General features: G+C 37.3%; 1 protein-coding gene across 2 annotated transcripts in view; it reads left to right on the top strand.

Annotated features, from left to right (window-relative positions):
• The window catches only part of LOC131685675 (activating transcription factor 3), a 238,641-nt gene that overhangs the window by 192,167 nt on the left and 18,721 nt on the right, over nucleotides 1-27,753 (top strand). For both annotated transcript variants that reach the window (XM_058969554.1, XM_058969553.1), the window contains 2 exons: nucleotides 738-821; nucleotides 27,443-27,718. In XM_058969554.1, the coding sequence (XP_058825537.1) occupies nucleotides 738-821; nucleotides 27,443-27,718 (360 nt within the window). The remainder of the gene's footprint in view (nucleotides 1-737; nucleotides 822-27,442; nucleotides 27,719-27,753) is intronic.

The raw sequence follows: 27,753 nt of genomic DNA, 5'->3' as shown, positions 1-27,753 counted from the left end.
CCTACAATGTCATAAAATCAAAGAACATTACTTACGATCACATATGTGCAATTCTGAATATAATCACCGAAAAAAAATCAATCTAAAAACAAGATGGCTCATTTTCAAAGATAACACTGTAAAAAGTTCTTTTTTGAACAATCTACCTAAACCAAAGAGGTAAAACATCAAAATTGAAAACACCGCCAACTACTCCCGGGCTTTCCTACTCTAATCTAAGTTTACTAACTTTACAATATTTCCGTGTCACGGAAAATCACAGTGTTTTCGTTACAGAAAAATCTTCCGCTAGACAGAACTAAATACCGACATTCCAGTGACATCAAACCTATCCGCAAGTCGATATACTACAGTCACCTTTACGGTCACAATCAATTTTAAGCTGATAAATCGCCGTCTACCAGTTCGATGTCAATGTTAGCACTAACTGTTATCTTTAATTTTACGATATCAATCAAGGAAACCTGCAACTGTGAACAGGCCTCACAGTGTCTATTTCGTGTTTGTGTAATTCACATTGCTGGATATAAAATTTGAAAAAAAGTTAATTTCTAGAGAATTCGACTTTTTCTGTGCGAAATTTGTTTACGCACAGTTTTCTATAGAAAAACCAATCGTTTTATTCCTGTTTAAAATTAGTATATCATGAACATCATCAAACTAGAAAAAGAATACCAGGTACCTACATCTGAAAACTGTAAATGATTAATATTTCTCATTGTTCATTTCTCCCACAGACATCACACGACAGTCATTCCAACAGTTCCGACTCGCCCCTGGACTCACCGGCCGGCCCCTGCAGGACTCCGAGCGTACAACAGGTAATTTCCCCTCGCCTACTTGATCATTTTCTGTTCTTTTTTTTCGTGGGTTTCGATTAAGCTCAGTACATTGACACTTTTTCATTCATCATTCAATCACGCAACTCCCAGCCATCTTTGATCAGAAAAACGAAAAAAACTTTAGCAGACATCTGAACTAACAAAACGGGTTCCTATCCGAATAGGAAGTAAACCGGCCGGCCAAACCTGCCGGTTTTCGCATCCCACTGAAAAAAATAAAATTAAATAAACCGAAACCACACACAACAGCACACCAACGACTGCGAAAACGCGAAAAGAAATCCGAAATGAAACGAGCAGAAAAAAAAAACTTTAGGAACGACCTCGCGAGTAATTTATTTAACATGCGCTATACGTGCCAAATTTTTGTCGAATTCAATAAAAACCCCAACCGCGTTGATGGGTTGGGATTCGGTTGGGGCAGCACGCACCACCCGCTCCGTACCATTTTTGCTTAAAAGCGACAGATAAATTGTCTTGGCCAAGAAAGTCAAGGGGGCCAGTCAAAAATCGTGTCCGTAGAGCCGAGGGCAGTTATATATTGAGTGTAATTTATGACAATGAGTTTAATCGATTAGAATTCAGGGGTTAATCCGTAAAAGAACCCAGAACGCATTTTTTCAATGATCCCCATGTCAAGTGTAGAGAGCGGATCGAAGAGCGAAGGAGCGAAAAAAAAGTTGACGAGTAATGACTGCGCCCACACAAGCGCAGTCGTCGCGTCTGTCTACTCCTTAGCCAACTACCGACCGACCGGCTGTTCATCGTGCCTTGAAGGTGCCTTTCTCCACCACGCACGCTGCGGCACAGAGTAGCGCATATCAACGGACTGTAAATGAGAAGCTTTGGAAGACAAACTTTTTATATTGATTTTTTTGTTTTTTAAAGGACATTTAATTGAAAACAAATAAGATGAATTATTGTAAGCTGTTTTACCATAGAACAATTCCAATAAGAACTAGTCCATCTTCAATTCACTACAATTATTTCACGTTGATCTGAGGAATCATATCAGACGAAATCATTATTTCCATAAAATAAGATAAAATCCAAGTGCTGCTAAAATTTTGCTGTAATTATAATGATTGTCTTTTAATGCCTCTAACTGACCTTTCAATATAGGGACCTCTTTTCATAATTTCGGAGTGATAGATTTTGACCGTTAATAATTATCCTCGTACAGAACCGAATTGAACATTTTTTGCTCAAATCTTTTCTATTCTATTCTATTCTAACCCTTACACAGCCAGTATTGAAAAGCATCCTGTCAATATTACTATTTGATGCATATTTTCATATGTCGCAAATATTAAAACGGCCAGGCCTACTGTGCAGAGTTGGGTTTGAAGTTGTTTCAAAATTAGACGGCAATTAAATTATTCATTCAATGAATAATTTAATTGACGAATTGTTTTGAATCTTAAAAAAGGGAGAAACGAGGACAACCGTACCGACCGTTTCAGTTTAAAGGGAATATAATAAATCGTTGGGAGTGACTTGGCTAAGAAGGTTAATGTCACTCCGTTGGTCCTTTGGGATGGGACAGAGGACATTTTTTGCTCAAATCTTTTAGAAGAATACTCACCAATTTTGTATTAAATTGCGAGGTATAAATTACTTCTATAAACTATGTAAAATCCGATTTTCAGAAAATCTTTCTAAACCGAAAGCGGAGAAAACAAAATTTCTTAATCTATTTCAGACAAAGCCATCAAAATTACGTACCAACTGGTTATTGTTGTGAAATTAAAAATATGAGTTAACTGCAGATTTGTCTATATAGTCAATTGAAGACAGCTGTTTGAAGGTGGCGGATTGAGCATCCGTAGAAAGACTGTACGCAAAGACCGTCTTAACAAGGAGACACCAGTTGGAATTTTTTTCCTACCAAGTAATTGTTTCTATACCTGACAATCACGCTTCTCGGAGCTAGAAAAACAATCAGAAGAATTTAAATGAATCTTTAGTCCTTCAACCATAACCTAGTAAAGCTATGGTACTACATTACTTTGCGGAATTTGACTATCTGTTTCGACAGATAGCCGATTCCCAACATACAGGACAGTTGCAGGACCAATGTTACGGTCCTACTAACCAGCAAACATCCTTCCTGACCAGGGCTCGAATGTACATGTTCCTTCAGACATTACATTCATTTCTGATGGTTGAAAACTTGCGTGCACACCAAGAAAACTCACGGTGTATTTATTAGAACAATTTTATGCAAAAAAATTCAGCATCTCTGAAACTTCGGAATATGAAAGAATGGGCTTTTTCCTTTCATTTGAAACTAAGATCAAAATAATCCGTCGGGGGGTCCCGAGCAACTTTTTTTTTTGAAGTTTTTTTCGTAACAATATAAGTTTTATTCTTGGAGATAGTTCATATTTCTGTCCCTAGATGGTGCTTTATACATTCGAACAACACTAAAAGTGAGAATTGTATAGAAAATTTAATTGTCTACAAGTTTGTTGACCACTAAAAATTGATCTGAAATCATCCGGAAAAGTTGTTTAAGATTTTAACAAAGTTATATCTAAGATAGTTTCACACGAGGCCTAGTGATTTGGAAATATGTTTTCTCGCACTTATTATATTACAAAAAAATAATAATTGGGTTTAGTGGCATAAAAATATTAGACGGGATTCATTACGTTGACAATTCTAATTGAACTTCTGAAAATTAGGATGTTTGACAGAGTAATCTTTCCCGATAGGTTCGAAGGGACTACCAATCATCGGAAGGTATTGCGTGCTTACAAGGGTTTGCTTACATTTATGTTCTGTTACACGGGTGTTTTAGAAAGGACCATACATCGTATAATTTAGGTTATGATCGCTTAAGTCAGCTATTATAATTTCGTTCAAGACGAAATGTTGGGACACACCGTTTCTAGTTTAACGCAAAACACAGCAGTAACTGTCCAAATTAGTGGCTAGTGTGAAATGATTTATTCAAATTTTCTCCGCAAAGCATATTGTGGCAGTTGGATTTTACGGCCATTTCCTATCAATTATGCGATATATCGTTACTAAATTGATCCTAGATTATGCGATACGTATTACTTTTGAAAACAAAATATGATTTGAGTATAACAATAACCTTATATACTTAAAAGTCCTAGAATATATCGCAAAAAAAATTATCTTGATCCAAAAACTCAAAGTTTTTTGTTCACTGTTTGTCACATTGAGTTAATTTTGAAAACGGATAATCAGCGTTTTGAACCAAGCGTTGCAATGAAATCTGCGAAATATTGCAATGGTGCGTTAAAAGTTTCATTGAGTTTGTTCAAATATAAAGGTTGAAGTTCAGGACAAGTCAATTTTATACGAAGATGCTAACAGAGTAGAAGATTCATGTAAGAATAGTTATCAGTCATCCCTGAGAACAATCGAAAAAATGAAAAAGATGGCATACATAATTGAAAAGGCTGTTTCTGTGGGAGGAATCACTTACCATCATGAAAAAGAATATTAATATCATACTAGTTTGGTCAAAACTTATCTTAAACTTCTCATCCCAAAAATATGAATGGTGCCCTGTATCAGGGAATTATAATTTTCAGCTAAAAGATGACTTTCCAAGCTCTCAAATTCCGCTGAATTCACTATTGAACTAAACACAACTATTTGGCAAATAAAAAAAGTGCCTGTGAATTAACAAACCACTATGTCTTCTGTGAAACTAACTTAGACTTAGAATTCGTTAAAATATTAAACTACTTTTCGGGATAATTTCAAATCGGTTTTTAGTTGGTAACAAAGTTGTAGACAATTAAATAATCTATCAGATTCTCACTTTTAGTGTTTCTCGAATGTCTAAAACACCATCTAGGGGCAGAAATATGAACTAGTTCCATTGTAAAATCTATGCTTTCACGAAAAAAAACTTCAAAAAAAAAAGTTGCTCTAGACCCCCCGACGGATTATTTTGATTTTGGTTTCAAATGAAAGGGGAAAGTCCATTCTTTCATATCCTGAAGTTTCAGAGATGCCGAATTTTTTTGCATAAAGTTGTTAAAAAAGACACCGTGAAACTAATTTTCAAAATATCCCACCGAAGCTCGTTCGTTCCATAAAACTTCAGCCGCAAATCTTGAAGTGAATATTTGTGCAATCAGTATCAACTAGGTGAGTGAAGGCGACGACCGAAGCATTTATTCAAAAGACTGTAAATCAAGATCGGTCTACAGAGAATAAAATTATTAGAACCAGAATCATCAGGTAGAAGTTTATTTGAATTGACTTAACAACCCTAAGTGCTGTCACGTCCTCCAGTTATGTCCCAGACATTTCCCAGCTTTTTCCGAGCGCTTACAAGGCTCCTACTCACGGCGTGAATTCTAGAAGTTTCAAGTTTGTTTTCGTGAATAAATTCCCTAAAAATTATGATTTGGCAAGGGATCAATTGCTGTGGCAAGAAAACCAGCGTGAAGGATAAAATTTTTAATTCGGAAGCATTTAAAAGGAAGTGCATCAACAAACGGATTTTACCCATCATTAAGTCCTGTTACAACAAAAATAGACGAGATAATAACTTTGTTGCTTCAGTGAAAATTTGCGCCATATAAAGTTCTAAAAGTGTCGCGAGCAAAATATTTACGATAAATGAATGTATGAAATGAAATGAATCATTTTTTCAAGAGCCACCCTACCTTAAATTTTTGAAAAATCATAACACATGAACCATTCGAGATAATCAAATAGCTTTTTCACCAAAGTTGCATCAATTTATTTTCTTTCATAACTTTGTGGAATATTATGTAGCTAAATTTGACAAATCTTAAAAGTTGATACTTTGAACAACCTCATCACAAGGACCACCTTTAAGGGTTTCAGCGTGAAATAAATTTTTTTTTAGCCATTTTTTAGAAATTTGGACGAGCGAATTGATCAAAACTTTTGTACATTATAATGTAATTCTGTAATTTTTTATGCAAAAATATCGACAAGCGACCCGGTGACGAAGCTTTTTGTAGAACGTCTCTGGAAAAAACGCTTGTCGATATATTTGCATAGAAAAATTACAGAATGCTATTGAAATGAGACATTATATTGTACAAAATAAATGTTTAAATTAATTCGCTTTAACAAAATTTCAAAAAAAAAATCGCAGTAAAAGTGTTTGTAAACATCCCCCTCCCCAAACAACGAGACGGACTGTTGACTTAAAGTAGGGGCGACTCCAAATCGTAATGATAAGCAAAATAAGTCGCCCAGAGAACGATCGCGGAAGCTGTACATAGAGATGCTTGCGAAGTTTGATTGCATAGTTTAGGGTGACGAAACCTACGTTAAAACAGTTTTTAAACTGCTTCTTGGACGGGAATATTATACATTAACTGGAAGAGGAAAAATGTCGGATTTTTTTCACAATTAGCTGTTGAAGTTCGCAAAGAAACATTTCGTGTGGCAGGTTATCTGTTCCTGTGGCTTGAAATGTGACATCGCAACCGGGTCCACCAACCAGGAAATTTATGTGCAGGTGTGCCTGAAAGAACGTCTGTTGCCTTTGCTCAAACAGAACAATTGTTCCGTCCTGTTTTGGTCGGGTTGTGCATCTTGCAATTACTGCAAAATTACAATGGAGTTATTGCCGCTAGAGCTTCCATCGCAGGAATTAATTATTTCCGGGAATCCCGAGATTTTCATATTTCTCGGGATTTCCCAATCCAGGGAATTTTTATTTTCTCATTCTCTGGATTCAGGAAAAAGATTTACCTTTTTTCCAAAAGATTTATGTGCTTCAAAAGAAATCCAGTAGTAAATATTTCGATCGGCAAACTTGGACACATTGGTCGATGGTTATAGCGATCTCCGCAACACATCAACAGATTGATCTTTCTTATTGTAATGGCTAGACTGTCAACGAGTGGTTTTGTAAACAGAAAAAGGTTACATAAAAAGCGTTGATTTCTCGAAAATGTCGATTACATAATTTTTGATTCAAAAATTGAGTGCTTGAAAAATACAATTTTCATTCAAACAAAAATCCCGAAAAACATCGATTAGTGCATTGATTGTAGAGATATTGTCTTCACCGCAAACGCTATAAACGTTAAGGACAGTTTCGACTCAACGACAATAGCCCGTCCAATTTTTATTATTTTCACGTAATTTTGTTTTTCAAACAATTGTAAATAAATCAATCAACCCCTAAATATTTTTTTGATCTAGTAACAAATTGTAACAGTTGTTGTAATTTACATGAAAAACAATACGTCAGGGATAAGATCTTGGATGCACTTGAATTGAATACATACTTTCAGCTGCCCGTAGAATAAGCGTAATAGCTAAAATGCTAAATTTTTTGACTACACCCAAAATCCGACGAGCAAGATTCCATTACTTTCGGATAAGATTCTATTTCCTTTACGGTAATAAACTATGCAATTGCGCATTTGGGTTCTAAATCCATCTTCCCGAAAAGATAACAAGCGTGGGAATGACAAAACTGCAAAAGCTGCACATGTATTTTCATCACACAAGCAAAGAGTTTGTCAGTATGTGTAGAATTCGGCTCGCTTCGCGTGTATCAGTGATGCACTCGGTCCATTTACTTGTATTGGTAATATTACATATGGTATGTGTAGTGGTTGAGTTGTATCCGTTCGAGAGCATCGTCCTATTTTGGACAAACAATTGACCAATTTGGAAAACGAATTGTTCAATAACTGCTCTAGGTCGTTCCAGACAGCCAGAAACGATGTGTTTTACAGTTTTTTAAAACTACACAGACTTTCAGTTTTCTGCTATAATGTACAGACTAGCACAGATTTCTTAATTTTTCACTACACGTTCAATTTTTGCCTTGTGCATGAATTAAAACAAATGGTCGCCACTTCTTGTTTTGGGACAAAACTGGTAGGTTTTCCATAACAAAAATTTCTACAGATTTCTATACAGTCTGCGCACAGATTTCACAAAATATTACCTGGCATCCCTGAGTTGTACCAAACAAGTGTGCGTGCATTCAGTTTCTGTTTTGTTGTTCGCTTTTTTTCATTTTCGTTATCGACGTGAACATACAATAATATTCCGAAAGGATCACTCATAGATTGGTAAATATAGTCTAATATAAAAAATTATTTCCATAATGTAATATTTGTTGTTGCTTTAGAATTGTGATGTTTCTCCAACTTGCCAGTCAACCTTTTCAGTGAATCCAACTGTTTTACACACTGTTTTCTCATTCAAAGTTTAAACCGTTGAATTCTACCGGCTCGTCGCACATAATCAAACATGGCATCTTACTACATCACTACGTTTAGTGTATCGAGCCGAAATATGGAACACTCATGAACACGATAACCATGATACTTGATCTGTTTACCTCTATGGATGAGGTGGATTACTGGGATTTAAGACGAGTTTACCTGGATGATGTGTTCTGGCTAATACAAATGTATCTACATATTCTACAAAATAGCTGGTGATTAATTAGCTATAAAGTGATGATAGAGTTATATATAACAAGACAAAATTTTATTCACGAATAACAATCCCTTTTGGACAAAAGTTTTTAAATTGTAATAGTGATTTATTTATCGTACGGTAGTCTGTTACGTGTGTCACTGTTTTGAGAGGAACCTTTACTAGACTCCAAAGCCACTGCACGAGAACTTACGGTCGATTTATTCATCTACACTTAACCCTTGAACCAGGTTTAATAGAGAGTTAAATCTGGTTTAAACGTTAAACGTAGGTTAAGGAATTGTTATTATCCTTAGTAGAGAATCCAAATCAATTTTTGAAACAAACGATATTCAGGTGCCTTTAGTCTTCGCCAAACTAAATAAACCAAACCGGGAAATTGAATTTTCAGCTTTGAAGCTGACTTTTTTTCTCCAGAAAAACTTTGTCCCATTAAGTATGTTGTTCATAAACCGTATACTCATTAGGCGGGGGCGGGGGGTCAAGTAAAAGTCTACGATGGGGAAGGGAGGCTTACCCCAAAAGTCTACATATACTTTATTTTGTTTTCTCGTACTAATAATCAATAGCAACTTTTAAAGTGTCATGTTCTTCATACCATTCGATTCAGCTAGTTGTTTTTATGCAGATGCTTTGAAACTGTTATGCGTTTAGGTCGTTCTACTCTCAATTTGATACCAACCAACCCCGCTGGATAAGTCTATTATTTAAGCTAATGCGTTGAATAGAGATAGCAGATACTGCTCTAATGTAATCAAATGGGTGCGATGAATAGAGGTACTATGATGAATTAGGGCACAGTTAAGGTTGCACAGAGAATGCGCAAAATTCGCAAACGAAAAAGCAGTTTTTTTCCACACCGTATGTCAGATCTTCATAAAAATCAATCAGCGTATGTAGAATGTTGTTACAGTACTGCTGATTGATTTTTATGAAAATCTGACATACGATGTGGAAAAAAACTGCTTTTTTCGTTTGCGAATTTTGCGCATTCTCTGTGCAACCTTAACTGTGCCCTAATTCATCATAGTACCTCTATTCATCGCACCCATTTGATTACATTAGAGCAGTATCTGCTATCTCTATTCAACGCATTAGCTTAAATAATAGACTTATCCAGCGGGGTTGGTATTGTGTTGCTTTGACGTTTAAATTGGGAGGAAAACAAAACTTTTACACGGCGAATTGGGAGGCAAACAAATCGTTTCTGGGCCTGAGGGGAGGGCAGTAGTATAAAAATGCGAGATTTCAGTCTGCGTATTTTAAACGTCATATCTCAATAGAATGAATAAAGCAGCGTTGTTTTCGGCTTTTCACTTTGCTCAAACGTGAGTGTTTTACGATTTCCAGGCTATATTTTTCATTGTATTGCTTCTCAGGAACGAAGCAAAGATATTGAAACCTTTTTAAGCGCAATCTAGTGACAATTAGCTGAGTTATCAACGAAATAATGCGACATCCTGACTAATGGGATGAATAAGGCCCTATCTGCTCTAATCAAATTGGATTATTGTTTCTTTTTACCATTTTCATAACGAGTTAGGGCGAATGACAAAAGTCTTGCTTGCAGGTATAGTTAGCAGATCCCACTCAAATCATCAGATTAAAAAGTATTATGAAATTTACCCCTTTGCTCCTATAGTAGCGCGTTCCATAAAAAAATAATAAAGTGCGCCATCATACGCAGCAAAATTAGCAATAGCACAACTATTGACCCGTGTGTTCCTACAGAGGATAATGCGTTCTTATACCACTATAACATGAACCATATATAAATTCTTAATTTTTTATCAACAATTTCCATAAATAGCACAACTATTGGGTTATTCTCCAACCTTCTTTCGGCTGCTCGGAAAGCTATCGAGAATTCACAATGTTTTGTGAAGAACGAAAGACCGAATAGATTTTACATTACTGTCTAGAAGAAATTTCTTGCGGGGTAAATATGGACGGATTACATGTATTATGGATGGAGTCATGTTTTACCAAAACAGAGGGATTTACACGTACACCCGAAATCAACATTTCCGCTAATGATTTTCTATAATTAGTTTGAGCAGTCGCATGTAGAGAACTAATGTAAATATCTTATTTGATAAACGTTTGTTACAAAACTAGACATAAACATGAATTTCCAGGATATAAGGGGGTGGATTTGATAAATGTTTATGTAACAACCAAAACATGTTATGAACACCGATTTTTTTGTCAACCCTCCGTTATATACTAGATAAACAGAAAATAGAAAAAATAAAAAAGTAATTTTGTATTTTTAATGGTGTCTTTATTTATATTAAGGGACGACTCTCGAATATGATTTGACCTCAAAGGTTAAAGTTTAAAAATACCACGCACAAAAACAATTTCGCTTGAGTTTTTGATCGAGGTATAAACGGTGCACTACACGACTTCCGAAAGGTTATCCTATTATGCCTATACTGCCCATAGACGCATATGTTTTTTGGAATTGGAATTTCTTATCTACCTGTGGCTAATTTGCAATTACAGGCGTTTCCACAGTTGTTCAAAATATCTTGAAACCTTGATCACCGGATACATTGAATTCAAAATGTTATGTGGATTAAAAAGTATAAATAAATAAAACTAATATAGACAATTTGCGCATTAGATGAGAAATAGCCTTTTCAAACATACCTGTGCTGAGCGTCTTTTGGGAACTGAACTTCACTGTAGAAGGCAAACTAATGAGATGCCAGGTACTTTTTTCAAATGTCTGCAAAGTCTGGGAAGAACAAAAAATGTCAGGAAAGCTAGTGTAACCAAAAGCCTTTATATTCAAAAATCTGTAAATATCTGCAACCAAACTAAAAAATCTGCAAATATCTGCAACCAAACTAAAAAATCTGCAAATATATGCGTCATCGAAAAAATCTGCAGCTTAAATTAAAAGTCTGCGAATTTGCAGACTTGTCTGCAAAACTGGCATCTCTGGCATATAAGCGTTCGCTCGCTCATAAGTGAATCATGTAGGGTTTCACAATACATTGACAAGCGGCATTCTATACGCTATACGACTGTTCCACGAATATGTATGAATAGTATAAGAACAAATCAAACGCAAAGAATCATGTATTCCATATAAATGGTTATACAGTGCGGACATATATGTATTTGTTATTACTATTCTGACCTCGAGTTTTAATACCTTTTTAGCAAGAAACTTAATACCATTTGGGACAAATGTTTCTATTGCGCGAAAAGTATTAGGGCCTAGTTTTGGGTGTAGGGAGTTTGAGGTCAATATCTTCTGTGTCTATGTGTGCATACAATCCATCTCACACCGATCAGCAGAATTTTAAGTGAAGCCATTTGTCTGCATTTGTTTATACATATATTTAATACATCCATATATGTGGAAATTTATAGCTCTGGAGAAGGATGGTGATAGCTCTACCGTACATCCAACGAACAATTATTAGAAGACCACGTGCATTTGAGGTCGTCTTCAAAAACAATACACACAACAACTATAACTAGAACGTGTTCAAACATATTTGGTCGAGGTATCGAATGCATATTTCGACCAATGTGTTGAAGACGGGGAATATAAAATCACTTTTATCATGAACTAGCTAATACCTGCCGCGAGTTGTTGCGACTTTCAACGAAATAGGAGCAAAACACAATTTGTTTCGAAGCGCCGTCTGGCAGGCAGATAATCCCCAGCCAATAGCACACAAACACACTCCATAACAAATATCTACTACGTATGCATTTTTATGCCAATCGGTCAAGCTGTTTGGATGCATGTAATTATGCATTTTAAATTAAACGATCCAAAAGATGTACAGATCGCCGAATTTATCCAATATCCAGCGATCCCGCAGTTCGAATACTCTCCCGTATGTAAACGGAAAAGCAATGAGCTCACCTTCTTACTGCACAGTTTTTGCACCATCTGCTTCATTTTGGTTCAATCCTAATACGAAGATGCGCCGATCCTATTTTGACTAAACGAATACGGTATACTTAATAGCAGCTCTATCAGCTGCGTTCTGTATACCGTCTCACTCGTAATCGTGTTTCCTCAATTCAGGTTATGAATCCTAGAAAAACGTTCAAAATAAGTGGACATACAACATTCAGTGACAAGTTATCGAATGAATCAATAATTTGTAATTCACCAAATCGATATCTGAGTACCCTTTTAACACTATTATACATGCAATAAATCGGTTTTGCAAACTTTTCAATCAATGGTTTTGTTTTCAAGATATTTTTTCATATTCCGGGAATTTTCCATGAAATTACAAATTTATTTCCCAAATTCCGAGAGGCCGAAAACCTTCGGGAAACGGAAAATCTATACCTAACAGAGTGGTGGTACCCAAGGTCATGACCCCTCCCAACACACCATTGCTCCACCCAATAGAAGCATATTAGGCAATCTTCACGAGGAACTTCAAGAAGATAGCTTTCAGCGAGATGCAGTTCAATGCACACTGGCGTTCTGCGGCGAGGAGCGACTAAGGAGGCTGTGCAAAACTTGTTGAAAGCAGTCAAACGAAAGGCTCGGAAATTCAAATGATTGATAAAATACGAAAAAATCTATGCGACTCAACCGGAGATATAGACGAAGTGCGAATATTTCAAATACAAATAGATGAGGGATGATGCCTTTCCAAAAAAATAGGCCATCCAGACAATTGCAGACTTTCTAAACAAATATTAGATTTTTGGAGAAACAATTGGCATCCCTGACTGTCGAATAGCCACTCACCTCAACCGATCTGGGTTCAATTCCAGCCAAGGTCGTTGATATTTTTCTGAGGTGAAACAAATCTGTGATCATGCCTTCCTTAGGGAGGGAAGTAAAGCCGTTGGCCACCGGTCCATGAGTTGATGGGTCGATATCTAGTCCAGATAGAGGAGTCACCTCTCTGGCGTCGGTGTTTGGCATCGAAAATAGGCCGACGAAAATAACTAGAACATGAAGAAGAAGCGTATTCATTGGACCGCCCAGAAAATTAATGAATTTTTGAAAACTCAATTGGCCCACCCCTGAGTCGATTCATAGTCCCACCAAGAGTACTTGTATCAAATTTGAAGCAAATCAGACAAGTCTAGCTACCAGACCAACGTGCCTGACGTTTGTATGGTATTTTTCGACATTTTACATGGAGAAAACCCACTAGCTCGTACTTTTCGCGCTAGGTGGCACTGTCTGCATCATATTATCACTGTAAGTGAAAATAAGAGAGATAATTTAATTGTCTACAACTTTGTCGAAGACTGTTAGGCCGGCTTTGTTAAAAGAAATTATTAAACTTTTAGCGAAGTGACGTCTGAGTCGGTTTTGCATGGGGCCTAGCGGTGCATGGTTGTGTATCAGTACTCGATTCCTGTAGCTGAATAAAGTGTTTAGAAGAATTGGAGTACATAATACATAATTATGTTTTGGTTAGAAAATTTTAGTACCACCTGTGGCCGCATAGAGGGCACCAACACATCTAATTTTCATAGAAAGTAGATAGAATATACATATGTTCGGAAGATATACTGCAAAATGCCTGCTCTACAACTTTGTAGAAGACACCTAATTTCTATATCTCTCCTTTGAAAAGTTAGTGTTGGCGCCATCTATACGGTAACATATGGAACTAAAATGTTCTAACCAAAACATACCTCGTTTACTAAAATTCTTCTGAACATGCTATTGAGCAAAACCCAATCATTATTTCACAAAAATGTTTAGTTAATGGGAATCGAGTATTGATACACAACTATGCGCTGCTAGACCCCATGCAAAACTGACTCAGACATCGCTTCGTTAAAAAATTATGCACTTCTTTTAACAAAGCCGGATTGCCTAGCAGTCTTTGACAAAGTTGTTGACAATTATATTATCTCTCTTATTTTCACTTACAGTGACAATATAATGCAGACATTGCCACCTAGCGATAAAAATACGAGCTAGTGGTTTTTCTCCTTGTAAATTGTCGAAAAATTCCATATAAACTTCAGACGCGTTGGTCCAGTAGCTAGACTTGTCCGATTTGCTTCAAATTTGGGCTGAGTACTCCTGGTGGGACTAGAAATCGACTCAGGGGTGTGCCGATAGGGGTCATTTTTATCTTGTTACTCTATTCATTCTTTGAAATAAAAATAACCGTTGCTGAAAGTGATAAATAAATAGAAGTTATGTCTACTCAAACTGTTTACTTGCATAAAGTGCAATTTCGGTATCGCTGCCTGCCTAATTCTCATTAAAGATAATTTTATGAATTTCGCTATACGTTTTGCTTGAGAGTACTGAAACTACCTCGATGAGCACTCAAATAGTTTTGAAGGGTAACTGTTTGTTGACTCCGCTGCGCAGTAAGACTTTGAATATAATTCACATAGGTAATTTTGCAATGCCTCGTTTCCTGCTGCTTTTTAAACATCTTGATCACCTGGGATACAGTGCAATGCACGATTTCGAGTTGCTACTGATCTATTGTTACCCACACATTAAAAAGTGATGAACGATTGAGTGCGACTTTTCTTTGAAATATAGTCTACAGAATCAGCCGCTACTTGTAATCATCCTAAGAGCGGGCCCCCAAAATCCCTGGGCCCCTGGCCCTGGCCCAGTGTGCCCATGCGTAAAGACGGTACTGACCTAGTCAAAATATCGCGCATTTACACACAGAAGATAGCGCTTCCCAAGTCCAGCACGACAGATTTGTGTACCTACACTAGAAAAAATCATGTAAATTTACATCTCCTAACCCTGGCACATACGAGCATCAAAAATGACTTACTTTTACGTTTCATTTTAATTTTACATTGCGTTGAATTGCGCAAATCATGTAATTTTACGCTACATATGGCGTTTGTTCTAAATAGCAGTGGGTGTAATTTTATGTCATTGCGCATGTTAAGCATATGTTTCATGTAAAAATAAACGGAGCGCGGTTATATTTCGTCATTTCGTGAATTATGGTTTACTAAATTATGTCATGCTTGCAATTACGTCAACTATAAAATTCATATTTTTTTTTGGTGTGTAGCGCGCTACGCTTCTGTGAATGACGTCATCATCGACTATTTAAAGAACGGATTTGACCGGACAAGCTCAGTTGCCTGTTGAACGGCAGGCGGAGCAGATCACTGCGCTGTGTGTTTTCACAGCCAGTATAGCTGCGTTAGAAGTCCGTTACACTGGCTGTGGAGGAGCGCTACCCAATGCCGTCCAACACGCGACTGAGCTTGTTCGTTCAAACACTATGCTTTCTTTTGTGTTGTGTTCGTTTCCAGCACACTTTCATGTACAATATCGAACACAATTATTCGTACACAAAATTACTTGTAAATTCCAGCTCCATATGCAAGCACGGTTAACATAGTGTCGTGGTACTAGTTGTCTCTTTCGTTCTGACTCATTTTGCTTTGTGCGCTTGGGTTCAATGTTTGAGGCGAATGTGTAGTTACGTATATCTAATTTGTTAGCAGAGTTACCATATTCGAATCTTTGACAACAGGTCGAAAGACAAAAGGTCGAAGAGATAAAAGGTCGAAAATACAAAAGGTCGAAAGGCCAAAAAGTCGAAAGACGAAAGGTCGGATAAATTTAAAGTTGTAAACCAAATTTTTAACCTTTCATTTTTTTAAAGTACCCTTCCAGGAACTAAAAATTAAATATCATAGCCAATATATTCATAGATAAAACTTTAAAGGATTGGCAATGTTCTGTAGCAATTGCGTGTATCAGAGGTCAAATAGCTTCCAATTCAAAAACTTCAGTTCCCTGTTGTGAATATAGGCTATTCACTTCTTCCATCTCCTATGATGAAGTATGAATACCGGGCGGCTAGAACAAATATTTTGCTTGCTTACAAGCCAAACGACGTTTTCTCTCCATGTCGTTTTCTGTTTGCTATAGCGCGGATTGTGCCCACCCGGATTGTTTTCTTGTTTTTTTAAGTTATCACAGATGGTAAAAAGATATTTTTGACTGAAACACAGATTTCAATGTGTTTGTTATATTTATAGTTTCGATATATGATTAAGACCACTGGATTCGCTACATTTGTATGCGTACTTTAGGAAAGTTACAACAATAGTCAAATATAACTAGAAAGTTTGGTCTAAACATGAAATGTGATTATATTGTCTAACATTTGATTTTTCATCACCGTTCCGGGGTTTTTACCACACACAATCGAAAAGTTTTCACTGATCTTGATTTAGTTCCAGATATTAGTTCGGTGACACTTTTCTGTCTTCTTTCTTCAGATCTTCTCAAATAAGTTTAGACGTACTATAAATGAAATGACCTGATAACCAAGAAGGTTTGGTTCAATATGTAACATTCGATTCGATTAAACTATACGCAAGAAATATATTTGATTAATTATTACTCTAAACAGGCATGGGAAAATTCACTCACTCGTTCTGATTCCACTGATCCCCATTCGCTATACACACACATAGCCAAATCAACGAAGCGAATATGAACCAACAATCGAGAGTTACTTTGATAAAGCATTCATAAACATTAATGGTATCTCGCTCAGAATGGTGAGCGAACGCCGTGTGAGTCCGAGTAAAGAACGAATGTGCAATATTGAACTTCACTCCCGCAGAATCGGGAGAGCTGCCGAGTGAGTCTAATTCATTTCACTCATCGAACGAAATATTTCCGTTTCATTCCTATATAAGATCAATGTAGTATATACAGGTATGGCGAAGATGGCACTTTGGTATTCGCAAAGACAAGACGTGACAATAAGGGGGGCCGTTTTTGTTCCAATTAGGCAATCCATGAGACGTTTCTGATCAGCTGATTATTTCTTGTTTACTTATTCTGACGTTACTCCGAGGGGTGCGACGTCCGACAATATCGTTGATTCGATCCAACATCAAACGAATCGGACTAACAAACTTGTTTGTCGGGCGAGTTTTTCTGTTGGCAGGAGTAGACTTGTTGACAGTACCCACCGCTGAATTGTCAACCAAACGTCTAATGGATTGCCTAATTTTACGTCAGAATGGTCCAGCTCCTGATTGGTTGATTCTGACTTTTTGCATCGTACGCAATGTTACTGCAGGGATTGCGAAATGATGTTAAGCAGTGTTGCTATATTGATTGGAAAGTGTCATTACTTTTGACAAATAAAATTATTATCGTTCAAAAAAGTAAAAATGACTAAATTGAACAGAAATTGTGCGGTAAAGTGAAACAAGTATTTATCATGCATTTACCGTATACGTGGTTGAATAACTTTAACAAAAATAAGACAAAAACCACACCATAATCTAATTTTTTTCAGATAATGGCTTCATCAAACCTTACCAAACACCCATTATATGGAAAAACGGTGCTCTTCATCAATACAGTGGATTCAAGATACAAAATATTTCCGGCATAAAATAAATTAACAAGACTCTATTTTCATTAATAAAAATAGCAACACTCTTCGGAAGATTTCGGCAGGGTGAAAATGTGCGAAAAGAAGAATGTTGAAGGAAAAATAAGAAGCCGATTGTCACGTCTTGTCTTAGGGTATTAGCTAAGAGAAGAGAAGACAATCGCGTAGCCAATTTGATCCAATCCTAACCTCAATATTGAACCACCTTCTGATTGGTCGTTTTGCCAGCCAAGAGCGTTCATAATATTTTCAAACGGGATGAAAAACAGTGCTGCTGAATTTATTTTGGCTACTTTTCATACCCATGAACATTTCATGCAAATTGAATAAATACCCTGAATGACGATATAACTACGTGTAAAGTTAAGAGAGACACGAATAAACATAAAATTCAATTTTCAAATGCAGCTAGTATTGTGAATTTTTGACAGAGCTTGATATTTGAGGTACAATTATTTTCAGCAATTGTGAAAAACTTGCAAATGGAATTTGGCAACGATGGATGCTTGTTATCTTTGGAATTACGACAGGGCCTGGTAGATAAAATTAAGAAGAGTAAAAAGCCTGTTGTCGTCTCTTCTCTTAGGGTATTAGTAAGATGATCACAGAATAAATCGACTTGCTTTCGTCAACCGTTCGTTTCGCTCCCATTGAATCGTGTGAACGCTATGACGTCGACCCGTTGTACTTGTGGATTGATTACATATTTTTGGTTGCCTACATTAGCAAACCGTGTGCTCTGCCACACCTATATATACTGCATTGATATAAGATGACTCATTTTATTTACTTCTCTCACTTGTCTTGTCAGTTCTGCAGAGATGCCAGGTTTATAGATTCTTCGCTAAAAGGTGACACTTCCTCGTATCAAGTATATAAGGCTCTTGAAAAATTGTTTACTACAATCTAACTGTTACTCTTTTATCTAATAAAAACTAAAATTATTTTGTTGGAATACGTGGATTATAATTTACGTTTTTTACAGGACCTATTGTGTTTTGTCAAAGTGGCACAGTTGATTGCTAAACTAACAGATTCAATAAAAACCAGCAACACAGATACATTCAGTTTGGCTGATTAGGTTGTTTTGTTTACAATTCATACCTTTCTATGAAATCAGTCTTAATATTTAGTGTTCAAAAAGGAAAAGTTTTTTATTGTGATGGAATTAATCTATAAGCTCGTTATAGCTTGCTTTTGCAATGTTAACGATTGAGGTATTCACATACGATACCCGGAAAGTGTGCGGTGATTGCTTTTATCCGCTGCTGGAGGGCAAAAAATAAGTCATTGCGAATTCCCAACGAGTGCATGATGTGTTAGACGAATTTATATAATTCCGTTCTGCTGGTTACGTTACCTTCGGTAGATGTCGATCTGTTTTCCATAAAGTGGTGCAATATCGATTTCAACATTGATTCGGCACGCCGGCTCAGCAAAACCAAGCACTTGAACGTTTGTTCAACACGAAGTAATTGGATTGTACCTGATGAAGTCGCAATATGTCCTGAGATGCAAGTGATTCTTCACGAAGGAAAGAGGAAAGCGGAGGATCGAAATCATCAACAATAAACCGGTTGCTCATCAACGTTTATTCTATACTTATCATTTCTGATTATTGCCCTCGATTCGGAGAAGGTTTAGTTAATGATGGATATGCTTAACTGCAAAGATTGTCGGAAAGGCATTGTGCTTATTCACGTGTACTCTTGACTTAGAACAATTGTGGAATTAGTTTAGTGTGTTCAATTACGTTGATTGTGAATTATAAATTTTTACCTTTGTTGCACAATCTTATAAAATATACGTTTCATTCGCAATGGATATTTATGTAAATCCACAGATTGTTTAAAATGTATCCGAAATCCTTGCAGTGTAGTAAAGTTCGATTATATATTGAAATTTCTCTATCACCTTTGAAACTAGGTACTAGAACACAAGAAATATTTCCCTGTATTAGACTAATGGAATATCGTCTGCATGCCTGCGTCGACAGTGACTTATTTACATTGGTATAGACTGGCTAGTCGTTTTTCGTACTCTTATTTAATTTTTGTACTACTTTAGCAGAAAGAACGCGATCGTTCTCAGATTGATTGAATCGTGTATAAGCTTACTAGAATAGTTTTTTTTTCGGATTCATTGAGATTAAGAAATATAAATTTGTAATGATGTATAAAAATGTTTATTCATGACAGTCGATTTGTTTCATATGTACATGTAATTGATAATATGGTTTAAGGCTCGGATTCGATACTGAGTGCTTCAGCGACCTTACTCAACAAGTCTGGATTGAGTTTGAGCACAAGTAAGTTTTCCAGAGATTTCTCAGAGAGTCTCATGCGGTGATCTGAAAGGATCAGTTTTAAACCACTGAACGCCCTCTCAACCGAAACTTGAGTGGATGGTGCCGATAAAACTATCATCGCCAAGCGGTGCACAACAGGGGATAAAATTTTCTGAGATTCCCAATATTTTAGAATATCGAATGGAGCATATTCTTCGCCATCCCCATTAGATTGAAGAATTGGCATTTTTTCACGAATTTCCAACTCCTTCAACTGTGACAATACTGCTTCTTCAATGGAGTGTGATATGCCTGTCGGAATATTGTCTTCCTCGAAAAATGTAGATAAATACATCTCCACGTCATCCTGCGGTTTCATCGTAGAAGTAGATGGAGTTGGTTCTGTGTTCACTCCATCTATTTCGTTAATTCGATGGTACAGTTGAAGAAGAAATTTCTGTTGAATGCAGATAATTATATAGTTAAATAAAGTCAAACTGTTTGGTATTATTAAAGGATTATAACGTTGATCGTAAAACACATATCTAACAAATTATGCAGCATTTCAATATATTGTCGAGACGAGTGATATTCAATGTAGATAAATGGTAAAGCGGAAATGAAAACTTGTTAAGAAAATTTTGTTCTCTGCTGCCAGAATTTGAGCCAAGCACTTTTAGCATACTGGCGTAACACTATACTGAATTGTACGGAATATGTATGTGAATGCAAACAGGAAAGAGATGAGGTACTGGTAGTTGCGATGTAAATAAAATACAAACCACACTTATATGTAAATCATGTCACGCATTTTTGAAAATTAATAAAGGGAGGGGGATTAGGTTAGGAATCAAGAAAAATGTCACAACCTGAGAATTTTTTTATATCGGAGGAGATAGGTATATCTGAGACCATTTTTGTGTGACTTAATTTGTGAATCGACACTACTAAAGGCTCAATAAACGTTGTTACCCATACCTGAACATTTTCTTTTTCTTCTGTTGAGATGCGCTTTGACCCCAAAAAATTGAACCTGGGATCCATGTAAATACATGCTTTGAAATGCATTGTGCTGGTCATTTTAAGAGCACGAACGTTGAAGGCGTCTAACAGTCGTTTGGCAAGTACGTTGCACGTGATCTTAGCAAGTTGTGCTTGACATAATAACCAGCATGCGTAGAATTCGGACAGAGGAACATGATCTCGCTGCAACTTCAGCGTAAGCACAAATGCAGGTTCAAATGCTTCACAAAATTTTGCAATAAATTGCCAATGACGAGTGAGATCTGAAAAAAATATTGGTTTCCCCGTTAAAGAAGCAGAACTGAGAATCGATTAGATGAACTCTTACCTGTTTCAGGAAATGAAGCTTTAAGCAAATTAAAAAATGGTCTTTGATTTTGTAAAGATTTCAACATCAGAAATGTTCCATTCCATCTTGTTGTGTTCGCAATTGGAGGAAGATGTGCATCATGAGTTTTGAATAGTTGATGATACTCTCGATGTCGTAATTTGACTACTATTCTTTGAAGTATAGATATGCGCTTTTTATAAGGGTTGATTACATCCCATACAGCAAGTTGAGCTGTATGTGCCGCACATCGTGTGCTTCCAAGAATTTCCTCGAATTCATTGAAATCGTTTGTTTCAGTTGTCGAAGTCAAACCATCGATCCCTTCTCTGCCATCGACGAAGTCGTCTGCTTCCAAAGAATCTTCCGCAGCAATGCTTGCATCGTCCGTGCTTATCGAATCATCGTCGTCCTCGTTATCGAAACTTTCTTCTTTGCAAGCGTGTTGGAAAATGCGGCACGCTTCGGTATTACTAGCTAATAATGTGTTTATTGATGGACCGGTTTCTAAAGTACTTTTAATGTAGAATACATTTAAGCTTTCAATATAGGGGTCCCGTTTCAAAATATCGGCTGCGGCACCGCGTCAGATTTTGAACGTTAATAACTTTTATCATACTTAACAGAATGATTTGATTTTTAGGTCAATTTGTTGAAAATATGTTCCTCTATGCTGTATTAAAATTTTAAGTATGTATAACATGTACTAATAACAAAAAAAATGTGTTTTGAAAAATCTTTCGAAAACGACTCGGAAAAGTGAAAATTTTCAGCCCATCCCGCACAGAGCCGTCAAAATGGTGGACCAACCGAACAATAAAATAATGAAAAGTTTATATATAGGTCCACTACATGTTTGTTTTATGATTATTCGTATTTGGTTGCTTGACGAGAGCAGTTAGTGGGGGAAAGACGGCATACTCCTTTGGTTAGGCCATTAGAAGCCGGACGGAAAGGAAAGGCTCACGCACGGCACGAGAACGAGCGAGAAAGCGATAGTAGTGCATATTAGCGCGATTATATAAATATCTGTCGGTCGGTTTTTCTCATTCGTATTCGTTCAAGTACTAGCAAGCAGCCAGTCCACCGAAGTAAAGCAGTTGGCAATGACGACGGTCCGAAAAAGTGCCCCAGCTACTGGTGACTCATCGGAACTGTCGCCCTGCAAGAATTTCGCCCCAACTAAAGGGCAACTAATCTGTAGGCTATCGTTCCAGCGTCTATATAAGAAATACGATGTGTGGAACGAAAGAAAGAGAATTTAAATTATCCTCTCTCGCTCGTTTTCGTGCACTGCTTTTCCATTCCTTTCTGCTGCTAATACCATCATAACTTAAACGAATGTGCATGTTCCCCCACCATCTCATGGCCAGTGTTGCCACAATTGCATGTTGCTATTACACTTTGAATTATTTTATCGATCCTCTCTAGTATTGATAAAATATAGAACGTGCAAAGTACACTAGTCGCATGCTTTTATTCGAACTTTTTGGCAGCCTCCGTTGATTAACTGCATAAATCGATTTGTTTGTGCAGCTCCTTGCTAGTAGCAAACTAAATAGCCTTTATCAGCGCTAACAAATAACACAAAAGAATTTAAATTTGTGAAAATATTTTCCTTCCTTCTTTTCAAATCTGTAACATTCTTTGAAAATATTGTTTGAATGTTGTTATTGAAAAACTGAACATGCAAGTTTGCTAGCACTGGCCACTACATTGAAGGCGATGGAAAGACAGAATATTCGTTTTGGTTATGCTAGTATTGGTAGCCGAACGGAAAGGAAAGGCGCAGGAATGGAACGAAAACGAGCGAGAGAGCGATAGTAGTGCTTTCTCGTGTGTTTATATATGAATATTGGTCAGTCGGTTTTTCTCATCATTCGTATTCGTTCAAGCACTAGCAAGCAGCCAGTCCACCGAAGGAAAGCAGTTGGCAATGGCGATGGACGGAAACAGTGCCCCAGCTACTGGTGACTCATCGGAACTGTCGCCCTGCAAGAATTTCGCCCCAACTAAAGGGCAACTAATCTGTAGGCTATCGTTCCAGCGTCTGGTTCGTGAGATTGTACAGGACTGCAAAGTCGAGCTACGCTTACAAACCTCAGTCGTAATGATGCCCCGAGAAGCCAACGATGCCTACTGGTTCGAGAATGCAAAATAGTGCGCCTGGTTTGTTCGAGAATGCAAAATACTGCACCAAACGCATAACTTTCAGGCCAAATATATTAAACTGGCTCACCGTGTCGCGGGGAGTGCGTCTGAATTATGCTCCCGCAATAAAACAATAAACGGTTCTTTTCAGGACCAATTAATTGTGTTCTAATAAGAGTTAAACTGAAATATCCATTTGAGGTGTTTAACAATTTTCAGCAAGTAGGTTAGAAATACGATATGTGGATAGAAAGAGAATTTAAATTATCCTCGCTCGTTTTCGCGCACTGCTTTTCCATTCCTTTCTGCTGCTAATACATCATAAATTAAACGAATGTGCGTGTTCCCCACCATCCCATGGCCAGTGTTGCCACAATTGCATGTTGCTATTACACTTTGAATTATTTTTTCGATTCTCTCTAGTGTTGATAAAATATAGAACGTGCAAAGTACACTAGTCGCGTGCTTTTATTCGAACTTTTTGGCAGCCTCCTTTGATTAACTGCATAAATCATTAGATTTAAATTAACGTCTCGAAGTGAAGTCACGATGCTCCGGTTATGTCACAGACATTACCCACCCATCTTTTTTTAGTTTAGTAGAGCGAATACGAATTACTATCGCTCTCTCGCTTGCTCGTTTTCGGGCTATGTTCCTTTTCATTCTTTCCTGCTACTAATACTAGCATAATCAAAACGAATGTGCGTCTTCCCACCATCCATTTAGTGAGCAGTGTTGCCAAACGCATTTTCAGTTTTTCATCAATAACATTTCAACAATATTTTCAAAGAATGCTGTAGATTCGAAAAAAAGAAAAATAGTTGGTGATGGAAAAGAATTCCCAATTAGAATTTTTAACCATAATTATAACGAATCATTTGAAAATTTCACATGCAAACGTAATTTCGTTGCATATCATTAGATTTGGATTAACGTCACAAGTGTAGTTACGACACTCCAGTTATGTCGCAGACATTACCCACCCATCTTTTAATGTAGAATATTTAGTCTAGAAATCAGAATGTTCCAATGGTCGTTTCAGGCGACTTCAACATAGATGTTTCAAAACAAGAGAATTTGAAATTTGTTTATTTTATGAATGAATGTTTCAAGCTTCGTTTGATCTCTGATCCATCACAAGCAACTACACTTGCAGGCACATGCATTGATCTTGTATTTGTCAAAAACGTCAATGCAGAAACCCGAAGATATATTTCGTACTTTTCATATCACAGACCAATACTTTTTTTAATTGATCCAGTGGTTTAATTTCAAATGTAAACAACGCTTGAAAAATTATAACCGGTTGACGACCTACACCTACACCAATCATGTCAGAATCACCTCCTGGACAACAGCTAAGCCCGGAAATAGTAAGAAGTCAGAAGCATCCAACGAAAATCGAAGCCAGCGCATCTCCCCACCAAGGCCAACAACGCCAACAAAAACGGTCCTTGTCAGGACCACCATCATTTTTGTAAAGAATAATTTGAAATATTCCTCGCCCAAATCACCTTTTGTCCGAAAATTCCAATGAATATCAACATATTTGAAGAACGTGTTCCTTATGTATTCTACATCTCTCCGGTTATGTCGCAGACATTACCCACCCATCTTTTTTTTTTTTCCAAAATACCTTTTAATAACTTGACTGTCGCAATCATATTACTTCCATTATCATGTGCAATGGAATAAACCTGCTTCAGGTCAACGCCGTATTCATTTAAAACCTGCATGATAACATCCTTCAAGTTATCCTTCGTTTGACGACAGTGCATTTCCTTAACGGCTGCAAGTAACAATACAAATATCAATGTCCACAATATTGCTGTAATGTGATAGAATTCTCAAATAGTGAAAGTGGCTCAAACTTACCAAGGTTCCGAATTACCACCCCGCCCGAATAATAATGCTGAGCATTGATAGCAAAAATATGGCGATTTCCGCGTGAGGCACTGTCAATTTTCAGACTGATGATTGATTTGGACAATTCGGTCTTAATCCAGCCACGTGACAGCTCTGAGCCTTTTTCGATTAATGCTGAAATAGTTTTTCTATTCATTTTGAAATCTGCCGCTTCATATAGAGGTCCAAGAAGAGTTTTGTATCCAGGCATTTCAAAAAAATTAAAAGGAATATTATTCGTTGTAAGCAGTTGTATAGTACCCAAGATTATTGATTGTTTATCTGATTCTACAACCATCTTTTTAACTTTTTTTCTGGCCGTTTTTGAATCAGTTCCTTCGACTGCAGGCCATGATAAGCCCATTCTTTCGAATACAGCCGGATGCTGGCCATGTACATGTCGCTTAAAATTTCCGGAATTGAAAGTAACCTGTTCATATGCACAATTAGCAGCAGCAATACATTTAAACTTTCCGTCCTGCTCCCGGACTACCTGTTTAATCACTGTCTTTTGGGTTTTTGAGCGCTTCATCTTCTAAAAAAACTTCTGCTACGCAATCAACTTACTGTTAGCCTAGCTATTAGCACAATGATTCTAAAACGAGTTCAAATCGATTCAAGGAATGAGTGCATCCTACGAATGATTCGAAAACAGCATCGAACATATAGAATCCGATCCGATTCACTCATCGGCAAACATCGTTTCGCATTGTGAGCGATTGAGAGGATGAAACGGAGAGAGAATGAACTAAATCGAACTAATCTTCCACTGTTATGTTCATTCACTATATTGACAGGTCATGCTCACGATTGTGTTGCTGCTCGCACAGGATGATGCAAGATGTTTGTTTGTAGGGGTGAAATATTTCTTGGAATGATTGCTGTTGATGTAATAATGAATGATTTTTTCCCATACCTGACTCTAAATGTACTATGGAAATAAATATTTTTCGTTAAGTAGTATAGTCCTACGCCAACAGTTCGTGCAACCCCATAGGGCTGCCCCTTGTAGTTTTTAAGAAATACATGAGGAGTTCAGCAGTGATAACGCCAAGCAGTATTCGTCACAACTTTTAGGTGAGTAGAGATTTGTTACGTTACGTCAAGTCCACATTATCCACATAGTAATGTACTGAGTGAGCGAGCAGTACAGATATCGAAAATCCATTTTGAAGAAATGCCACGAGAATAATAGTTCGGTGCAGCTGATGTTGCTTAATTATCGCATGTTTCCATACGGTAAACGAATCTTGAATCTGTCTCTCTGTTGAGCCGTTTCACGCACTCAACGTTACCAGTCGTTTGCGAAAATCTGAAACATGATTTAAGGAATGTTAAAAGTAAATTTCTGGCTGCGACACTGGAAATGTGTTGAGAACCTTATAAAAAGAAATACAACTTCATTATAATTTCTATTTGTTTTTTTTTTTTTTTTGAAAGTGTTGTTCTCTAATAATAGTTTACAGCCTACAACTGTAATAAACAGAACAATATTTTAAAATTTCCCTCTCCAACCGTTGTGTATTTCAACACGAGATCTCGTTAAGCAGCCCGGCCCACTCTCTGTTTGATGTAGCAAAATTAATCATTGCCTAACCACCCAAAAGCGCAAATTGCAGCCCGTCGAAAAACGACACTCGAATTCTTAACATTGTACGCACCACAAATATCTTGGCAGAGAGTTCAAAAAGAACCTAACAAAAAATGCACAACAGGGACAACCTATTCATTTTTATTAGTATTCATTAATAACAATTCTTCGCGAGAGAGCCGAAAGAAACGCAAAGCGAATGCCACGCCGAAACCCAAAGCAGCGCACAGCGCGAAACAAGGGGATCCCAAAAGTTATGTGTTATGCAAATTTGGTCGATCGTTTCTTTCAATTTACATCAACGCAGTCGGTTGTGGTGTGTTTGTTTAAAAAGTTAGCGCTGAGATATGATCCCCGAGGGTGGCAATCGTTCAACAAGGAATGAATGCCGCCCCGCTTTACCTAAACTGCCCCCACCCTAATCTAGAAGCCTGCCAAAGGTTGTTTGAGTGCATTACTAACCTAGATTTTTTTGTGTCTGCTCTGATCTATTCCTTTCAGACCCGCTCGCAACTGATCAAGGCCGGTGTGAAGCTGCTGATCCAGAGTAAGCGTAAACACAGCGGTTGCGATTCCAGCGATGACAACGAATCGTCTAGCTGTGGGGGTGGTGGCGGTGGAAGTGAAAGAGGAAGAAGGAGTAATGGTGGCCCGAAGCAGAAAATGCGCCACGATACCGACCTTCAAACGAGCGAAGATGATGTGGAAAATCACCGGACCACCAGTGGTTGCTCCTCAACGGGCGGTACCGGCCGAACGGGCAGTCCTCGCACTGGGGTAAGTTGGGATTTTATCTCCGCCCAAAAGTGGCA

This window comes from Topomyia yanbarensis, chromosome 2 (genome assembly GCF_030247195.1).
Source record: "Topomyia yanbarensis strain Yona2022 chromosome 2, ASM3024719v1, whole genome shotgun sequence".
Classification (NCBI taxonomy): domain Eukaryota; kingdom Metazoa; phylum Arthropoda; class Insecta; order Diptera; family Culicidae; genus Topomyia; species Topomyia yanbarensis.
Note: the sequence above shows the minus strand (reverse complement) of the source record. Positions and strands in the feature narration are given on the sequence as shown.